Genomic DNA, 19,817 nt, shown 5'->3' on the forward strand with positions numbered 1-19,817 from the left:
CCTTCTAGCCTCGCCCCTGCTGCTGTGGCAACAATCATAGTGTTGCATCTTACTGCATTACTCAGGCCTCGATTTCTCTTTTCACCCTTGTGCTCAGAATATATGCAAAAAGTGACTACTTCAAATTGAGATGATTAGCGACGCTTGATTTCACCTCTCCTCTACTCTATCACTGACTACTCTGTCTCCAATCGCCTAAAAGCCTCAGGGCCTGTTTGTTTTCAGGAGAGCAGATGCTTGCGTCTCCCTCCATCCATCCTGCTAAGCCTTCTTCTCCTTCTGCAGTCAGCAGTCGGTCGGTCTGTTTACATTTTGGGGCAGAGTTACAGTCCCCTGCAGATTTCTTTCTCTCTACCCTCGTAGGATAGATAGTACATGGAGGGTTGGCTTCATCTGTGCTTTCAATAAAAACTGCTTTCTGTAGGTTTGCTCTCTTGTTTGCTCCCATGTTTCTCTGATGGCGAGTGGCCAAGTTATCTCCCAATCATTCTGGTCACTTGGACCAAAACATGTCTGTGTCCCCGCCCATGTAAAATAAATCTGCGGACACGTGTCTGAGTATGAAAAGATAAGCCGGGATTTAAATGTCACTATTAAAGCCAGGGAGATGCACATTGTGACTGTGCAGTTTATCTAGTCATCGTGGATTGGAATTTTAGCAAAGTCAACACAGGGTTCAGTTGAAGAGGTAATGGAGAGAATAGGATAGCACGGTGGGACAACTGTGATATGTGGATAAAGTTGAGTGAAAGCTAGCACCAGGTACCAATGCATTACTTTCACTCAGCAGTTTATTTTTAGACTAGCAAGACCATCGGGGTTCAGAACTCAAAAGTCAATGAGAGAATTTCCTGGGAGTTTAGAATTTTCCGGAAAGCACTTAAAGGCATAATTTGACATTTTGGGAAAGAAACTTATTCACTTCATTGGCGAGAGTTAGCTGAGAGAATCGATACCCCCTCTCATGTCAGTTAATCAGTGAGCTTTAGAGAAACTGTTAGCTACATTTTGTTACCTTTGGACAGAGCCAGGCTAGTGTTTCGTGAAGTGTTTCCCCCTGTTTCCAGTCTTAATGCTATGCGAAGCTAACCGGCTTCATATTGAACATACAGAATGAAAGTGACTCATCTAACTCACCATTAATACCTGTCTCCCATTTAAAGTTAAGCCTAGCCTAATGCTATTTTTAAGGTATCAGTAAGTTAGTGACTGAAATTTGACAAATAGTCTTCAGGTTGCTGTTGAGGTAACTGTTTCTCTCCTCATGAGTCAAACTGCTGGCCTCCGTTAGAGGAAAGACTCTGTCCTGCATGAGGTCATCGGTTTGTCTGCGCAACCCACGAGGCACTCTGCCTATCGTTTGTCTGTAAACAGCGCTCTTTAGGCTGGAAAATGCTGCGGGTGTACGTATTCCCTTCCCCCCTGGACAGTGCTGGGGGCTCAGCAGCAAAGCCCTATAAATCTCAGGCACGAGCCACTGCAGATCTGCGCTTTCCTCCCGTGGTGTAAGCCTCTGCACTGCGCAAGGCTGATGGAAAAAGACAGATCCTCAGCACAGTTCGGACTAAATATTAAAGTGGCATAGAGCCCTATGGAATCTGGTACAGTCTGCTTTAATGCAAGGCTGTGCCAGAATTCATTCTACTATGCACACACTGACTGAAATTGAGTATCTCCTCTGTGTATCTGTTGTTCAGGCTATAGATCATAAAGACATAATGTGCCCTGCTGGAACAGGACAGTACAATTTGATACGACACAAGTCAGTGACTTTAAAAAAACAAAACACACATAAAAGGAGATGCATTCAAATGTTTATAATATTCCAATTACATTGTGCAAAATTGAACTGGAATGCAGTCTATTTGCATGAATTAGTATATATATATATATATATATATATATATATATATATATATATATATATATATATACATTTCATTTTATTCCACTAATAACACTGATTTCTATTACAGTCAGACATGAAGTTTAGTGTCCTGACTTGTAATGTTCAACTTTTCATGTTTGAGGGATGTCATAGCAGTCAACACTGGGCTTTTACACTACTTTCACTGTGAAATTGAGTTTAGCACATGGAAAATATTGACTGTCTGACTGTCCAGGCCTCTTGATTCAGTTTGGTCACTTTCTAGTTTCTAGGTTAGAGTAGCAGCTTTGCGTCTGTCTCTGTGCTGCTCCTGCTCCCCATGCCCTCAAACTCTCTGTTTGTATGGCACTCCTTCATGCTGCTTCTCTCCTTCCCTGCCTACCTTTTCTCACTTTTCCTCTCTCTCTTTCCTTCTGTCTCATCCCCCCGCCCTCTCTCTCTCTCTTCTGCCCTGGGTCATGGAACACGCTGTTCCCTCCTTCAGACTGTATGAGCTGCTGGCTAGCTCGGCCGTTTCATGCTCTGTGTGTGTGTGTGTGTGTGTGTGTGTGTGTGTGTGTGTGTGTGTGTGTGTGTGTGTGTGTGTCTGTGTGTCTGTGTGTCTGTGTGTCTGCAGTTGTTTTTTTCTCTGAGGGGGGATGTCAGTGCTGAACCACATGATTTCTCCCAATGACAAACCCTCTTTATGTAACCCAGCAACATCGAGACAGGCGTCTTATGTCAGGTGATGACGAGGCACTTGGACAAAGATGACGATGCACAAAATCCTCTTTATTCTACATTTGTTTTTGCGGCTGGGCCAGAGGGGAGTTGGCTCTGTGTTGACCAATTACAAAAAGACAGCGATTAGCCGGTTCACTTAAAGCATCTGATTGCAATTAGTTTGGCATTGTGAATATTTTAGTTTTGCCCGCGATGGTACAGCTTGTTATTAGAGAAAACATTTCCACATATAAACAGCAGGGGAAATAAGTAGGAATGACATTTTCACCAGATGTCAGTATCAACCCAAGTAATCCACACATACAAAGAAATCAAAACATGTATGTTCATGACAAAAGTTATGTGTAATAAAGTGGAATGATAATGGGAATAAATATTGAACACATGGAGAAAAAGGGGTGTAAAAAGGCATGGGAAGCCAATAAACCAGCTGAAATCTGTCAGTATTTAGGAAGCAATCCTGCCCCCTATTAGTGCAAATTGCGATTTCTGACAGAGGAGTCCATAGAATACTTAGAAGAGTTGTCGAAGAACCAAGGACCACTCGCCGAGATCTTCAGAAAGACCTGGAAGAAGCAGGTACAGTTGTTTCAAAGAAAACAATTAGTAATGCACTCAACCGCCATAGCCTCTATGCACGCACATCACGCAAGGCACCACTGCTCAAGAAAAGGCATGTGGAAGCTTGCTTAAAGTTTGCTGCACAACATCTGGACAAGCCAATGACATACTGGGAGAATGTAATCTTTGGCTGTCATAGCATACACCATGTTTGGAGGAGAAATGGCACTGCACATCACCCTAAAAACGCCATACCAACAGCGAAGTTTGGAGGTAGGAGCATCATGGTGTGGGGCTGTTTTTCAGCATCTGGCACTATAATTGAAGGAAGGATGAATGGAGAAATGAACCGTGACATTCTTGATAAGAATCTGCTGCCATCCACCAGGATGCTGAAGATGAAACGAGGGTGGTCATTTCAGCAAGACCGTGATCCCAAACACACAAGGAAACTCTCAATTGGTTTCAGAGAAAGAAAATTAGAATGCCCCAGTCAATCACCTGACTTGAATCCAATTGAAAACCTCTGGAAAGAACTGAAGATCAGAGTTCGTAGAAGATGCCCCCGGGACCTTCAAGATCTGAAGACAGTTTGTGTGGAAGAATGGGCAAAAATCACAGCTGAGCAATGTGTGTGACTGTCTTCATACAGGAGGCGTCTTGAAGCTGTCATTACCATCAAAGGCTTTTCTACTAAGTATTAAATAAATGTCAGCAAGTGTGTTCAATACTTTTTCCCTGTGTCATTTCACTTTATTACACACAACTTAATTTATGGACTTATTTGTTTTGATATCTTTGTATGTGTGGATTACTTGGGATGTTACTGACATCTGGTGAAAATTTCCTGCCGATAGCCCCATCAGAAAAATCTTTACTGAGAAAAATGTTGACATGTTCAATACTTATTTTCCCCGCTGTACATATCCACACCAAGGTTATTACTTGGCTTTACAAGGCTTATAATAACAACTGCTACAAAAAGTTTTAATTAGTAAGAGCTAATGGTTACTTTGCATAATACTACAATCATTCAACCGTGTGTATGCTAATGTATTAGCATGCCGCAGAATCTGATATCGATTCAAAAGGGACATATGGATAATTATGGTGTCCATGTTGCCATCACTTTTCAGTCCTCTTGAGTACACACAGACCTGCTTCTCCATACTCACTGCCTTTTCTTTTCTTCCTAGCATTGTTGCAGTTATTATATTTTATTTTCTGTTGTTGACAAAATAATTTACCTTGGGGGCCTCGTGAAGTACTTAGCAGCCTATTAAGTGAGGTAATTATGGTGGTCATTTTTTATTTTAGGCTGTAAATAGACTGTTTGCAGAATTAACACCTAATAAAAACCATTGCAGACGACTGACTGTGCTGGAATGTGTGGCACAAGCAGAGCACATTCTTGAGTTTGTAGTTAGGGTTTCGGAACAAAACCAAAATTCCATTAACTATCAATGGTCCTTGATGTATTGATTTTAAGGCTGCGACTAACAATAATTTGTAATGTCTACTGGTCTGATGTTTGTTTTCTTGAATCGTAGATTAGTCATCAGAAAATAGAGAACAATGCCCATTACAATTTCCCAGAGCCCAAAGTGATGTCTTCCAATGGCTTTTTGTAAAAAATATAATAGGAAAAGCAGTTTCAAATCATAACATACTTGACATATATATTCAAGAAGCTGGAACCAGTTAATGTGTTGCATTTATGCCTGAAAAATTTAAATTATTATTTTAATTAAAAAAAAAAACAATTATCAAAGCAGTTGCTGATATATTTTCCATATATCCACTTAATTAACTGACTGAAGGGCATGTATCATTCCTATTTTGCACCCGACGCACAGCGGATTTTTCCCTCCACAGACTCGGTTGTCGGTAAATTAGGGAATGAACTTGCGCTCCCGGGGGCGGTTCAGCAAAAAGAGGAGGCGTGTTCCGACGCAAACGTTCCCTAGTGCTATTTTGCAGTTTCAGAAAACAGTTCCGCCACACACCAGGAAAAACCTAGTCTAAAGTCAGTGGTGTGTTATTCAGATGCTATTTTAAGGGCGCATGCTTGGCCGTAATGTAGACTGTGCACACCGTGCATACACTTTGCTTCTCTCATCTCACGGACTCAGCAGTTCCCATTTTTGCAAACCATACATAAATACAAGGAAAAATATGACCTTGTTTTACACAACATTTCCATGAATCATGGATGTGTTGTTGACATAAATGAGGAAATATTAGAGGACTTAAGGAGATGTGATGTTGAACTGCATGTGCCGATGCCACTTAACCCAAATGCCCCAGAAATATTAGAGGACTTAAGGAGATGTGATGTTGAACTGCATGTGCCGATGCCACTTAACCCAAATGCCCCAGCAGCAGCACGGGAGAGGAGAGACAGAAGAGCTGCATCGTCTATAGTGAGGTAATCTCGGTCTAATGTTAGACTACATTGCAAAAATATCACCATGCATTCATAACCTCGTGATTCAGTGAGAGTGAGCCCAAAACATCGGAAAGTATGTTTTTCTTTATTTACATTTTGTCAAATAGAAAAATCAATAGCAAACGTCGGTCTCTTCGGCTGTAAACCGCTCCTGGCGTGCGCCCATGGATGTATTAAGAGTGTGCGCCTAGCAAATCCTCCATTATAATAGCAATCCGCCATGGAACAAGCGCACCTGCTTTTAAAGGGAATGTGAGATAACGCTCTGATTGGTTTATTGCACGTTACGCCCAAACCACACCTATGAGTAATGTAGCTACTTCAGACCAACCCATTTTAGATTTGCGTCGGCGCAAGAGTCATTTATCCCGCCGGCATAATAGCAACAGCGCCCGAGATCCGCCCACAAAGCTACTTGCGTTTGGCGTTTGATACTTGCATTTCAGATCGTTAAAATAGGGCCCTAAAAGTTTAAGCTCTAATTCAATTAGAGTTTTTTGCATTAGAAATGCTGTGTTTGGATCCTGTTTCACATTTGTCCACTAATCTGTGCACATACAGGGTTTAATAACACTTCAAAGTCATCAGATTGTAACACTAGCTAGAGAGTGACTGAAGAGAGCGAGTGGTGTAAGAACAAAGCAGTGAATCATAGAAATAAAATGTTAGAAATGCATCTTACTATCGCTAACGTTATCCACATTCTTATTTAGACGCAACAAATTATATATCCTATAGCTACAAAAAAAAAAGCCCGGAAATTAGAATGGAAGTACGAAGAGTCGTTTCTATGAAGATGATACACCGTCTCGTCTTGACTATTCGGGGTTACCCCTATGTAACATTGAAGCTTCTTAGACCACTTTGTGATCTGCAGAATTGTTTGCTGATATGGATGCAAATGTCAGAAAGACACACGTCCCGTCATTGTGGCAGGACACACGTCACACACCAACCCACACAGTCACACACACAGACAAAAGCCACTTGAAGAGCAGCAGCTGTTTAGAGGACACGTACGTCTGCTTACGCACCTGCGTTTTTTCCTATTCCACCTTGACGCTCACTGCCTTTTCTTTTATCCCCACCCTTTCTACAGCAGCACACACTCACACCCTTCCTCCCTCCCTGCCCTGAGACACTTGCTCAGACCTATGCACATACCACAGTTGACTAGGTCTGCCGAGTCAGGCTCTTTTTCTCCTTTTTCCCCTCATCTCATCTGCAGCAACTCCACTCAGGAATGTTACAAGTGAAACATGACAGTTGCACATTTCTCCTTGCCGTTTTTTTACATGTGCATTTGTCTGCGTAAGTGCATGCGTATGCATCTTAGGTTGTGTGTGTGCGAGGGTGAAACTGAGAGACTGTTTATAAAAGCAGGCTTGTGTGTGTGTGTGTGTGTGTGTGTGTGTGTGTACTTGTGCATATCTACCAATCCTACTCGCCTCCACTCAGACAGCGGCTCATATTCCCCTGACTCATGGGTGCCACAGGTGGTGCTGGGCTTCTGCTAACATAACCAGAGCAATATACGCTAATCATTTACAGCCCATTCAGAGATGCCTGTGCGCACCAATATTTGCTGTTTTTCACGGTATTGCAAATATATTCCCCCTCGTCTCTATTGGCCGAGTATTGCGTTTTTATTATTTGGCTGTCAAAAAGTGGCTCTGTGCTCTTGTTTCTTTGTCCTTTCTCAGTATAAATCAGATCCCAATTGCTCGCCAACCCCTGTAGCATTGTGTGATGGATGTATTGTATCCTATAGATCTTTTTCACGGCAGACATGTTGACATGTCATAGTAGGAAAAGCACAGGTGTATTGAAAACCATTAATGATGGCTGCATTCCACTTAGGAGAGGCCCTGGTATTGTGCATGCTGACTCACTGAAATAGCTTACTGGGACACTTGATGGAATTGAGCCATCGTTAAGGTTATCAATTTCAGTTGTGCTTTTCCTACTGTGACAAGTCAAAATTTCTGCTGTGAAAAGGGTCCATTGAGTTGTTGTTTTTTTGGTCCCTCCCAAAAACGGCTTAATAGCTCTGACCTCGGATAAGGTCTCTGCTCTCAATGCTAAATAATTCAGAAGTGCAGAGTGAATTTCTTTCTGCCTCGCTTAGACATCTCCAAACTCGCTCTACCTGAACCCACTCTCAGGGAAGATCTGCAGTGTGTCAGGCTGGTCGATTTTGCACGGTTCCTTTCGAAGTGGAGCACTCTGTTAGCCATTTAATCTGAAGCGGCGCAGGCAGCAAGGTGCCGGCTGTAGAGTTTCATTCGGCGAGGCAAATGAGGACAGAAGAACAGGCCACAGGGTCATATGCCTGTGTGAAGAGGAAGTCTGAAACTATAAATAATTAAAAGGGGAAAAAAGTATGGGGGTTAGTCATGAGATTGTGACTTGTACAATGTAGACTATATGGAAAATACTCCCAATGTTTATGAATTGTTGCCCTGAGGACAGAGTTTAAAGCAACATGGTCACAAGCGTATGACTATTAAATGCAACAGATGTACATTTTGTTAGCAAATATCTTTTTCTTTCTTCCCTAAAATCCCCATTTGTTCTTCTTTCCAGGCTACGCCTTCCTACTCTTCCAGGAAGAGACTTCTGTCCAGGCCTTGATCGACGCCTGCATCGAGGAGGATGGAAAGCTCTACCTGTGTGTGTCCAGTCCCACCATCAAAGACAAACCGGTAACCGCCCGACATTCATGGAGTAGTAATAGATTTGTGTCTTTACATGTCCAGCTTATTCCCCTTATCTGTCCAAAACTGCAGATGTTTTTCAATTACTCAGAATCCAATCACATAAACATACAGTTGAAATATTTAAGAAAACTAAAAGGGCACTTGGAGAGCACAGACCTTTGCAAAGGCACGCCCCTATGCCAATGTCAAAGTTCTGACTAACATTCACGTGGATTTTCCTCGGGAACTATTTTTTTCCGATAATTCCAACACCACATGAATGCAGCACAAATGCCCTATCTCTCAATGTTAACGAAAGTGAAATATAATTTGTGTGTCCGCCCTGAGATTCGGTTTCACTCCAAAATGTAATGGGTTCCTCCTTGGTCCATGCTACACCCTTTCACCAAGTGTCATTGAAATCAGGCCAGTAGTTTTTCTGTAATCGTTCTGACAGACAGACAAATCTCACTGAAAACATGACCTCCTTGGTTGAGGTAACAATACCTAGCATAGCCATGCTAGCATCTCTGTGAGGCTGTACTTTGGCACATTGGTCGGCAATGGGCAATGTAGATATTGCATTAAAGATCAGCCACTTCTTTCTACAACAGTCGAGAACCCTTTTGCAATTATGTAAACACATAATTTAATCTGAAAACTGCTGTCCTGATTTTAAAAAAAAAACAATGCAACTGATCTCAGCTGGTATTCTGTCTGTAATGGAAATTTCTAAGTCACCCCAAACTTTTGACTGGTAGTGTATACATATTGACTATGTAGTGCATAGTATGAGATTTTGGTGTATTAGCATGCTAACATTTGTAAATTAATTTTAATAAACAAACAAAGTACAGATGAGGCTGATGGGAGTGTCTTTAGTTTTGATGGTCAGTGCCAAACTAAAGTATTGGACAAATTGGAAGTTTGACCTGATGATGGTGCTTTATAAAAGGTAAGGGAATCACATTTTGTTCCAGTTTATCTTGTAGTTGTTGACATAATTCACTGAATAGGTGAAAACGACTTTAATCTGCTGGTGGTGAAAAGCTGGGGGATCACCAAAGTCCTCAGGATTCATGCTTCTGACACGGCAAAACACTACACATGAAGTTTACCACACATTGCCTTCTAATCGACCACATTTATTACTTCTTTCTTACGCAGGTCCAGATCCGTCCCTGGAACCTGAGCGACAGTGACTTTGTCATGGACGGCTCCCAGCCTCTGGACCCCCGCAAGACCATCTTTGTTGGGGGGGTGCCGCGGCCCCTGCGTGCAGGTAGCTAATATTAATGGAATATCTTTTTTTTTTTTTTTTGCGATCCCCAAAAAGCCTCCAAATTGGCTTCATACCGTTGGCTGGCATGGAGCACAGAGGCTGGAGGCTATAATGAAAGTTCTCCCTGTGAGAAAGCCATCCACTACTTGGGTTTCCAGGAAGCGAGCCAAGTGGTCGTCATGTTAAGAATTCATGGTGTAATGGAAGGCTCGGTTTTTCTGTTCTTGGGATAAACATGCCTGGCTGGTCTGCAATGTGACCCCGACTAATTATACCGGCAGTTTGAGACTGCCACTCTGATGAATAGTGCAGTAGGGTAGATTTTTACATCACCTAATACCAGCGGCAATGACAAACGTCCAAGTGAAACCTTTCACTTTGTTTTTAAGAGAGGCTGAAGGCTTTCAATTTTGAGGACAAAAGAAGTGCCAACATGGTCTTTAACTTATAAAAACCCATGGCTGGAGCATTAATCATCTCCCTTCCTTTATGTTTTCTCCACTTCTTCTCTCTAGTGGAGCTGGCGATGATCATGGACCGTCTGTACGGAGGTGTTTGCTACGCTGGCATCGACACTGACCCGGAGCTCAAATATCCAAAGGGTGCGGGCCGCGTGGCCTTCTCCAATCAGCAGAGCTACATCGCTGCCATCAGCGCTCGCTTCGTTCAGCTGCAGCACAATGACATCGACAAAAGGGTGAGCGAGTTCATGCGCTCCATTCACAACATCCATTCCCCCGACAGAAAGCAGCGGTCTCCGCCACAGCTGAGGTTTTTCGCAGGCATTCCTATGGCATGCTGCAGAGCTGAACTCTGCCTGAGCCCTCTCCCGTATGGCAGAGCTTTCATTACAGCCGGCTTTTTCAGACTCGGCACAGCCTACAATAACGTAAAAAAGCCAAAGCCCGGCTGTGCAATCACTATGGCCTTTGGCTCCCGGAGTCCCCGACAGATGTTTCAAGTTGTAGACACATAGGATTGGTTTAATTATAGTAGTTCCCTATACGTGTTTATCCACTCGGGGCTGTGCTGCAGCCTGGTTATTTTAGGCACGACGGCCAATTGCAGCGGGACAGATTGTGACCAAGAGAGACTGGTTGTCAGCCAGGAAGCCGAGCCTCTGTAGGGCGGGGCAGTCCACCCCACCTCAGCTATCACCATCGATCTTCAGTGGGGGGGTGGGGTGTGTGTGTGTGTGGTGGGGGAGGGGGGCGGGGGAGTGGGGGTTGCGTCTTAATTATGAATGGAGCTCTGTGGAATTCAAAAACAAGTTAAAGAAAAAAACATTTAGGAAGGCAACAAATTAGCCCTTTTGATGTATAGCGGAGATCAGTTTTTTTTTTTTTCAGATGTCAACAATTGATTTTTACACTTAAAGAATCTGTGTTCATTGCAGTAAGTGGGGAACATCCTTGAGATTCTGTTAGTTTGAGTTTAAAGTTTTGGTATGGTACAAGGATGCCTGTTTTGCCACTTTTTCTTTCTTATTTTCTCTTTTCTCGCATCCACAGTTCCATAAACTGTAAATGGCTCTTGATGACAGGACATAGAAGCTCATTAACGATGTCGGCTTCATGTCCACTGAGTTGACATTGGTATCTAATAGCATGGCAGCATTGCTGTCTCTGCCTGGCCGTCTTATTATTTGTCTTGTGTGAGGTTGTTGCTCCCAGCAGTGGAAGTTGTTGCCGAGTTTGGCAGAGAGGGACGGTCTTCTACTGTTGAAGGATTTAATAACCTTTCATTTTGTGGTTAGCATCCACCCCTGCCAACTCATGCTCTGAGGCGTCTCCATGGCGACTGAGCTCTCATTTCTTGTCTCCTCCTCCGCCTTAGTGGTCAAAGTCATTTTACTGGTGGACGGAAGGATACCTGCCTCAGTCTAGCCCGGTTTTTGTTTTAGAAAATTGCACAGGTTTGTGGATAATGGTTTGAAGGAGCTAACGCACCTCCATCGACAGCTGACAGCTGTTATTTCAGAACATTTACATACTATTTGTGTTGGTTTTGCAGTGTATTAGTCTGGCATAAAGAAGAAGAAGAAGATATCAGATAAATCATTTTTTTTACAACTTAAATTTTCCTGTCCCATACAGCCTTCTTTTCTTTTTGTTAAAACAGTTGCATCGTACATACAGTATTTGTCTATACCGTTTCTAATCCTTTTTCTGATTTCCGATTCTGGCCGAGAGTAGACTTGACACCGCCTCTCGTTCTCCCTTCTCCCCAGGTGGAGGTGAAGCCGTACGTCCTGGACGACCAGATGTGCGACGAGTGCCAGGGGGCGCGCTGCGGGGGGAAGTTTGCCCCCTTCTTCTGTGCCAACGTCACCTGCCTGCAGTACTACTGCGAGTACTGCTGGGCCAGCATCCACTCGCGAGCAGGCCGAGAGTTTCACAAGCCACTGGTGAAGGAGGGTGGCGACCGCCCTCGACACGTGTCCTTCCGCTGGAGCTGAGGGGGGGTCCCCGAGTCAGTCCTGCCCCCTGGTGAACCCACACCCGACCCCTAAAAAAAAAAAACTCCTACCCTACAGGCTGGGACAGCGCTGCAACACCCCCCTCCCACACACACACACACACACACACACACACACACACACACACACACACAGACACACTCCCCCACCCCCACCCCTACCCCCACTTCGCCCTGCTCCCCACAAACACCTCATGAAAAAAAGCAAAAAGGATACGGTCTAATAGATGGGACTCTCTTCATCCCACATGGCTCTGAACTCATTCAGTCTATGGTTCCCCTCTGATGAAGTATTGTGGGGGGGAAAATGAAATGCAAACATCTATCAGCTTAGAAATTGCACTTTGGCACAAAGTCTCACTAAACACACACACACACACACACACACACACACACACACACACAGGATGGGATGTAGGACACCTGTCTCATTTTCAGTTCCCCGTTCTGTTGACTGGTGGTGTGGTACGTCTTGTTGGACCCCTCCTCACTGAGAAAGAGGTGGGACCATAGGAATATTTAAAAAAAAAAAAGAAAAAAAAAAAAGTATATATTTTTTGTTTTGTACTTATCTATACATGTATAGATAATTTAAATTTGATGTAAAAGGAGCATGCACTTATTTTCAAAAGCTGTAGTTTATCGCCCCTACTATTACACAAAAATAATTACCAAAGGCAAATGAAATTAACGCGTACAGAAAAGCTAAATAGGTGGCATAAGATGTAGCAAGACTTAACAGCTATCCAGTAGTGTGGGCCCGTATCGCCCAGAGTAAAAAAAACAACACGGCTATATTCACTCTCAATTTTGACTGAATATTAATACCTCATACGCGCAATCAGATTAGTTTGCTTTTTGATTTCTAGGTTCTTTATTTTTATATTAACATTATTTTTTAGTGTTATGTAAATGTAATGCTGCAATAGCTTTGCTGCTAAATCCATGGTATAAACGGATACCATACGTACTTTATTCAGGCTAGGGTGTAAAATAATGAATAACCGATCAAGAGGAGCACCTGGTGAGCTATCATAGGGGGAGGGGGACGGTGACGACGATGGCAACCTTTAGTGGGGTCGGGGGTGGGTCGCCCCTAACTGCATGTTTATTTCAATCAGGTTGCTGCATGCAATAGACTTTTCAGTATCATGTCTACTATTCAATTCTGCCCATGTTTGCACAACACACTATAGACGTACGTTCGACTCGCACGAAACTGGACGGAAACAGGGAGGACTGGTCAAAAGGAATCATGGTGGCGGCCAGAGCAGACAGTTCCTGCACAAAACCAGGCAGTGAACACATCCAGACGACAGGGGTGGAAGGCAAAAAAGCAACCATAATAATCACAAATCCAATTAAATGTAGGATTACCATTTTAAAAAACTGTCTATGGTAGGTGAAGTACTTTTTTGCAGTGATTGTTGATATAGTTGTGCAATTTTTTATACCGTATGTAGTTAGGTCTGAGTATGCCTAGAACTGTGATTCGCTTTAACTGTCGTCGATGTCCGACATAGAAGTCCTGTGAAACTTCATAACTAGTGTATGCACACGTATATATGTTCTCTTGTACACACACTTGCACCAGTATACACAGAAGCCTCTCGAGCACACACACACACACACACGGACGGACGGACGGACGGCTGTCTTTCTTACGCACACAAACAGGCCTACAAACACAGAGTTTGATCCGAAGAGAAGACGCAACAATGTGAGCTTAAAACTGAAAACTGAGGTCTTTTCTTTCTTTAATTTGTTCCACCGTTGACAAAAAAAAAAAAAAAAAAAGCGCACGTTTACGTCTCAGAATGCAACCAAAGAGCTCACGTGTTGGGACTTTTAACAGAGCACCTAGCACGCAGAGCGAACAGCCACCTGCAGAGGGGCTGAAGGTGCAGTTGATTAGATGGGGAAAGAGGGCAGACGGGAAGAGGAATTGGGGCTGGGGGGGAATTATTGGGAAATATTGAAGCTACTGGAGACTTGAGGTTGATAAACTGAGCTCTCTGCACATGCTCTCACTGGGGTGGGGTGGGGTGAGAACGGGGGGGATGACATTGCCAGAACGTGCAGATGTGCAAGCTGGGGTTACCATATTTATCCAGATTTTTTTTTCCTGCAAAGCTTGAAGTAATGGACCTGCTTAAAAAAAAAGAAAAAAAAAGGTGGACATAGCCTATATATATCTTTTAGTTTTTTATCAAAAAGTTATGGTGGGCAGTTCAAACAGCATTGGGTGGGTGGGGAGGGAGGGTGCATTGAAAATTATAAAAAGTATTGGCTGCTTAAGACAGGGCGGCTCTGGTTTGGGGGTGTGGTGGGGTGGGGGCAAGTTACACTGGTTTTAGCAGTTTTGTGGACAATCCGAACGGGATCCTACATCATTGCAAGTAAATGTGTGTCCCCTTTTTTTTTTTTTTTTTTTGTCCGTGAGTTGTGATTGTCCCGTGCTGGCGCCCCGCGGCCCCTTTCCTCTCTCATTTTAGTCGCAAACTGAGTTTTCTTTTGCTTTAGAATAGATATTTTTGTTGTCCAAGAAAAAAAATCCTAATTGAAACTAAGCAGAAGATACTTTTTTTTACTGGTAGGAAGAAAAAAAGAAGACGAGGCTAACCATGAGTAATAAGTATCCCTATGAAAGTGAATTCTGGGTGTTTTTGTGACATTTCTTTCCCCGCCCAGACAGGTTTTCTATGTTTGTTCCTTCTCTATGATAGCTATTTGTTATGCACTACTCTTTGTATCCGAACAGTTTTCGACGGTCAGCAGCTCTTTTTGTTAAAAGACAACAACAACAAAAAGAGACGATAAAGCGTGCTTTCTGACTGACAAGATCTTTTGCAATACCTCAATTTTGAAATATAATAGGAGAGAATACTGATATTTTCTAAGTAAGTTTATTCAGATGAAAAAAAAATATATATATTAATTTAATCAAGAGAAATGATTTAACAGATGGTTGATTATCTTTTATTTTTTATCATGCTTATTTGCTTTTATTTTAAGAATTTATTTTTTTGAAAAAGACAACAACTGAAGGAGCTAGAGCTTTATAACTAATATAATAATGTAGTTAGTGAGAGTGCGGTCCACTTTGTTACGGTGGACGTAAAGGGTGAGTGTCCCACTGGTCGAATTGGTTCGAAACATCCGAGAAGAGCTCTTTAGGAAGAAGAAAAAGACTTATCAGGTGCTCAGAGAGAAAACTGAACATATTTCCCACGTTTTTTGTATATTTATAATCAATCATTAACTATGCTGACCAGAGTTGTGAAAGAGATCTTCTGTTCATTATTTTTTTAAGAGAATTTTTTTATGTTTCCTAAAAGTATGTGCTCCCTTTTGTAAAAAAAAAGAAAAAAAGCAACGTGACCCTGATTTGTTAGCCTGACGTCGTCGGGAGAAAAACTTTAAAAAAAAAAGAGACTTGTGAGAGTCACTCAACAGCTGGAGGTAGAGAGACAAGAATGTTATTTTTAACACGAAACAGACACGTGTTTTCACCTGTAACTTGATCGAAAGCCCCCAAGGTGCATCAATTGACTGGTGGCCTTCTATTCACACAAGACTTGAATTAGTCCCATTTTTTTTAAAGGCTAAGAACCTTGATTCTTTGTTGTAATGTGCAATACTGTTTGTACTGTTTGTAGAAAAGAAGAAAAACAGAAAAAAAGGCATAAATCTTTATTGCAGAATTATTTTCATTGCAAGCATTGTGATTCACTAAAATCATTTTCTACTGTGTATTTACCTACTCAAACCTGCTAGTACCTTCCAGTAGTAATGTAGCCTTTGTACTGAGAAAAAATTTCATTATTTTTTAGAAAGTTTTGCTAAAAAGGAAAAGAATTTCAAACATATTTACATATTTTCATTTTTATTTCGTATATTTCTTTTCTTAACAGGACTTATTTCTCAACCATTAATAGTTATTTCTGGGGGAGACTTTCATATCTCGTCAATGTCATTAATATTATTTTGTATTTTTACTTGGAATAAATTAATTTTATGATGCTAATTCTTAAAAAGATTTTTTTTTCTTTTCTTTTCACTTTTTTCATTTGTTGAAGCTGAAAAAAAAAAACTTGGTAATATTGTTACTTAAGTGTCTCGATTCTTGAAATGCTAAGCTTTATGTGTTAACTCGCTGATGTTGCTCACATTAGTGTGAAAAAGCATCTTTGGAGAAAAAAAATAACTATTCACAAACAGCAGATTGGTGGTTGGTGATGTTTAAGTGATTCGCAATGTAAACGAATGAATGGGCAATAAAATAAAAATGGCAGAATGGAGCATACATGCAATATGTTGTGATGTAATTGTGGAAGATGGACTACACCACTGACCATTTACATATTGCTTCTGCTACTCCCATACTACTACTACTACTACTACTACTACTACTACTATTACTATTACCACTAACTCTACAATAACCTGTCCTCACTTTGTGCAGTGGAGAGCAACATTTTCCTCACGTGAAATATTCAACAGCCATGTCACATCCTCGTCTTTGTAGTAGGTCCAGTCCCTGCAGAGTGCACCAGTGTGATTGTATTTAAGTATGAATGTAAATGTAGAGATTCACTGTGTAATATACAACGTTTGGAAAGAGCATGTGTAACTGTAGAATCTTAGTTATTCATAGGAGGCAATGGTCTGAAGTGTGTTTTCCCCCCCCCGACTTTTGATTTGTTTTTGTACTATTTTTTTTAATTTTTTTTTTATTAAATCCTACATCTGCCTTAAAAAGAATAGTTTGACATTTTGGGAAATAGTCTTATTAGCCCTTCTCGCCAAGGTTAACGTAAATGAGAAGATTGACGCCGCTGTCATGTCTATACGATACATATAAAGCTAAAGCCAGGAGACTTTTAGCTTAGCCTAGCATTAGCACCCTGCTACATAACCCCCTGTAAAACTAAAGCTCATATGTTTTTTACAGTTTTGTTTGCGTGAAGATTAAAGAAACAAGATATAATGTGTAAATTAGTGAGCTTTAGAGGTGCTGTCAGGCACATTTCAGAACCGAGCCGAGCTAGCGAAGCGTGCCTATGTTCCCATATTTCTAAGAATTTTTTTTTTCACTGAAAATGTGGCCCTATGTTCCCACAGTTTCCACATTTCTAAGATTTTTTTCCAAAATTAGGCCCTATGTTGCCACATTTCTTTTTTCATGAATTTGTATCAGATTTTATCCCCCTTTCTCCCAATTTTGTAGCGAATTACACCCAACCTATTATCCAGTAGCAATGGACTACAGATGGAATGTAACCCTAACCCTAACGAAATGTGGGAACATAGGGCTGTGGGACCATTGGGCTGTGGGCACATAGGGCTGACCCCGAGCTAGCTATTTACCCCCTGCCTCCTTTATGCTAGGCTAAAGATAATTAGTTGGCTGTAGTTAAATGTGAAGCTACAGTTGGCAGCCAGTTAGCTTAGCATAAAGACTGGAAACGGGGAGACAGCTAGCACAGCTGGGTCCAAAGGTAACACAATCAGCACCGAAGCGTATCTTGTTTATTCCAATCGAAATCCAAAGTGTAAAAGCGTCACGTTACAGTGTAAGACTATTTCTTGGTTGGGAGCAGTTACTTCCTGGCGTTTTGTCCAAGAGTAATAACGTTAACCCAACTTGTCTTTTTACACTTTTGTTTCAGTACGAATTTAACAAACGAGCAAATGTGTTAGCTAGCTAATTAGTCAGCTTTAGAGGTGCTGCTAGGCAGATTTTGTAACCTATTAACAGAGCCAGGCTAGCTGTTTCCTATGTTTATGCTAATCTAAGCTAACCGGCTTCAGGCTGAAGCTTCTTTACTACACAGACAGTGTGGCATTTTTTATTGTCATCTAACTCTCAATAAGACAGTGAATAAGCGTATTTCCCAAAATGTCAGACAGTTTATTTAATTTAGGCCAAAGTGTTTTTGACGTCCCTTCCTGTTTTTATCCAAAAAGAGACTTCAGTGCTCATATGAGAATGTTATTTCTGGCTGGCCTTTGGCCCTTTTCTACCAGTTTATACAGCTGATGCTAAAACCAACCCCCCTCATGTCTTTTAGTCCAACACTTCTCTCTCTCCCAGGGCTCTGTATTATTCACCACTATACCACCAAGTATTTATCTATCTCTTGGCCCTCGTTTTTTTTTGGAGTTTATCTTTCACTTAAAACAATTTATACCTAAACTATACCGCAAAATGTATGTGCAAATGAAAAAGATCAGGATTTGGATGATGGCAACCATTTTCTATATTCCTCTCTATAGATATACGTATGTATTTCATGTAACTAGACTTGGGTAGTATACTGTGTATTTACTTCTGCTTCATGGGCGTTCTCTGGGTAGGTAAACACTGTCAGTCTCGTCATGTTGTGATCTCAAAATGGATGAAAAAAAAAAAAAGATGTGCTTTTTTTTCACAAACATCCCACAACTTTTGTAATGTATATTTGTTTTTGTTTTTATTAAGGCACCTGTGGTTTGATTTTCTAGGTTTTTATTTCCCAACTTGAAGGCTGGATCTATCGTGGCGAGGCTTTTTGAGATTGTTGACTTGGTCTGAACTTTTTGCAGTAACTGTGATTTGAAAACATGGAGCTCAATGCTGCTAATGCTTACTACTGCTTCAGAGTTTGTAGTTCCCACCTTAATTTTTCCTTTTTCTGTACTAATAAGCAAATCTTATTAAACGTAGTTGTATGACGCTGTGAAACCTTGTGGTCTCTTGCATGGCATCCTCTCCCTCTCTGTCCCGTGTCATGCACCAGACTTTAGAAAACAGCTGACCAGTACTAACTTGCATTATGGCCCTCTGCAACTTACTGTCTTTATATGCTTACATCTGTCCTTTCAGTGGAATGGATTCATTCTTCAGATTCAGACAGTAAGGCAGATGATGCATCCTTAATGATCCGTTTCTGCATTTGACAAAACAATCCTGCCACAAGCTGTTCTGGAGCTTTTCATCGGATCACACAATCATCAGCAGATGGGTCCGTCCAGTTCTCACAGAATTGTAGATGTTCAAAATTTGTGAAATGAAGACCGGCTGTAAGTAGGGGTGTAAAGATACATCGATCTGGGTCGAAATATCGATTCAATGATCAACGGTCCAATATGATTGATGCAAAGCGAAAATATCGATAGATATCTTTAAGATACGCCTTTATTTTGAAATTCACACCGAATATTCTTTTTATTAAAAATATTTTTTTTCTTCATTTAAATGTCTGGAAGAGCTCAGTAGTAATATTGATAAATCATATTTTAGTTGCTTTCTGTGAGTTGATATACGTAGCTGTAAAGGAATGTTAAATGGGCATAGTATATCATCTCAGATTGATCACAGGCCTCTGAATTGAATCACATTAAAACTGTAGCGTGGCAGACTTTGTGATAAAAAATATATTTTTGTCCAAAGAATCGATTTAATATTGTATTGTGAAAAAACGTGTGATTTACACCCCTAGGTGTAAGAACAGGAATCTTATAACTGGACTACACCATTTTAATTAATACATTTCTCAACATTTTAGCATAATTAAAAACACGAACATTTGGTTTTCAAAGTTAGAAATCTGTTGGAATTAAGTTTTCAGTATTGATTACACAATGTATTTGGTTGCTTATACAAAGCAAACATTAGCCTCTTTGCTTCCATTAAATTTCCACTTTTCTGCGCATTTTAAAAAGGACTTCTCGTCCATGTTGGCTTAAAAGGTT

The 19,817-nt window shown here is 41.3% G+C and overlaps 1 protein-coding gene across 12 annotated transcripts in view; it reads left to right on the top strand.

Annotated features, from left to right (window-relative positions):
- The window catches only part of cpeb3 (cytoplasmic polyadenylation element binding protein 3), a 49,982-nt gene extending 37,860 nt beyond the window's left edge, over positions 1-12,122 (top strand). For 11 of the 12 annotated variants that reach the window (XM_031296878.2, XM_031296874.2, XM_031296879.2 and 8 more), the window contains 4 exons: positions 8,208-8,326; positions 9,488-9,602; positions 10,118-10,299; positions 11,833-12,079. In XM_031296878.2, the coding sequence (XP_031152738.1) occupies positions 8,208-8,326; positions 9,488-9,602; positions 10,118-10,299; positions 11,833-12,060 (644 nt within the window). In that variant the 3' untranslated portion in view covers positions 12,061-12,079. Of the gene's footprint in view, positions 1-8,207; positions 8,327-9,487; positions 9,603-10,117; positions 10,300-11,832 lie in introns of all 12 variants that reach the window. The other variant, XM_031296873.2, reaches the window with a different exon arrangement.
- The last annotated feature ends 7,695 nt before the right edge of the window (positions 12,123-19,817 follow it).

Source organism: Sander lucioperca, chromosome 15 (genome assembly GCF_008315115.2).
Source record: "Sander lucioperca isolate FBNREF2018 chromosome 15, SLUC_FBN_1.2, whole genome shotgun sequence".
Classification (NCBI taxonomy): domain Eukaryota; kingdom Metazoa; phylum Chordata; class Actinopteri; order Perciformes; family Percidae; genus Sander; species Sander lucioperca.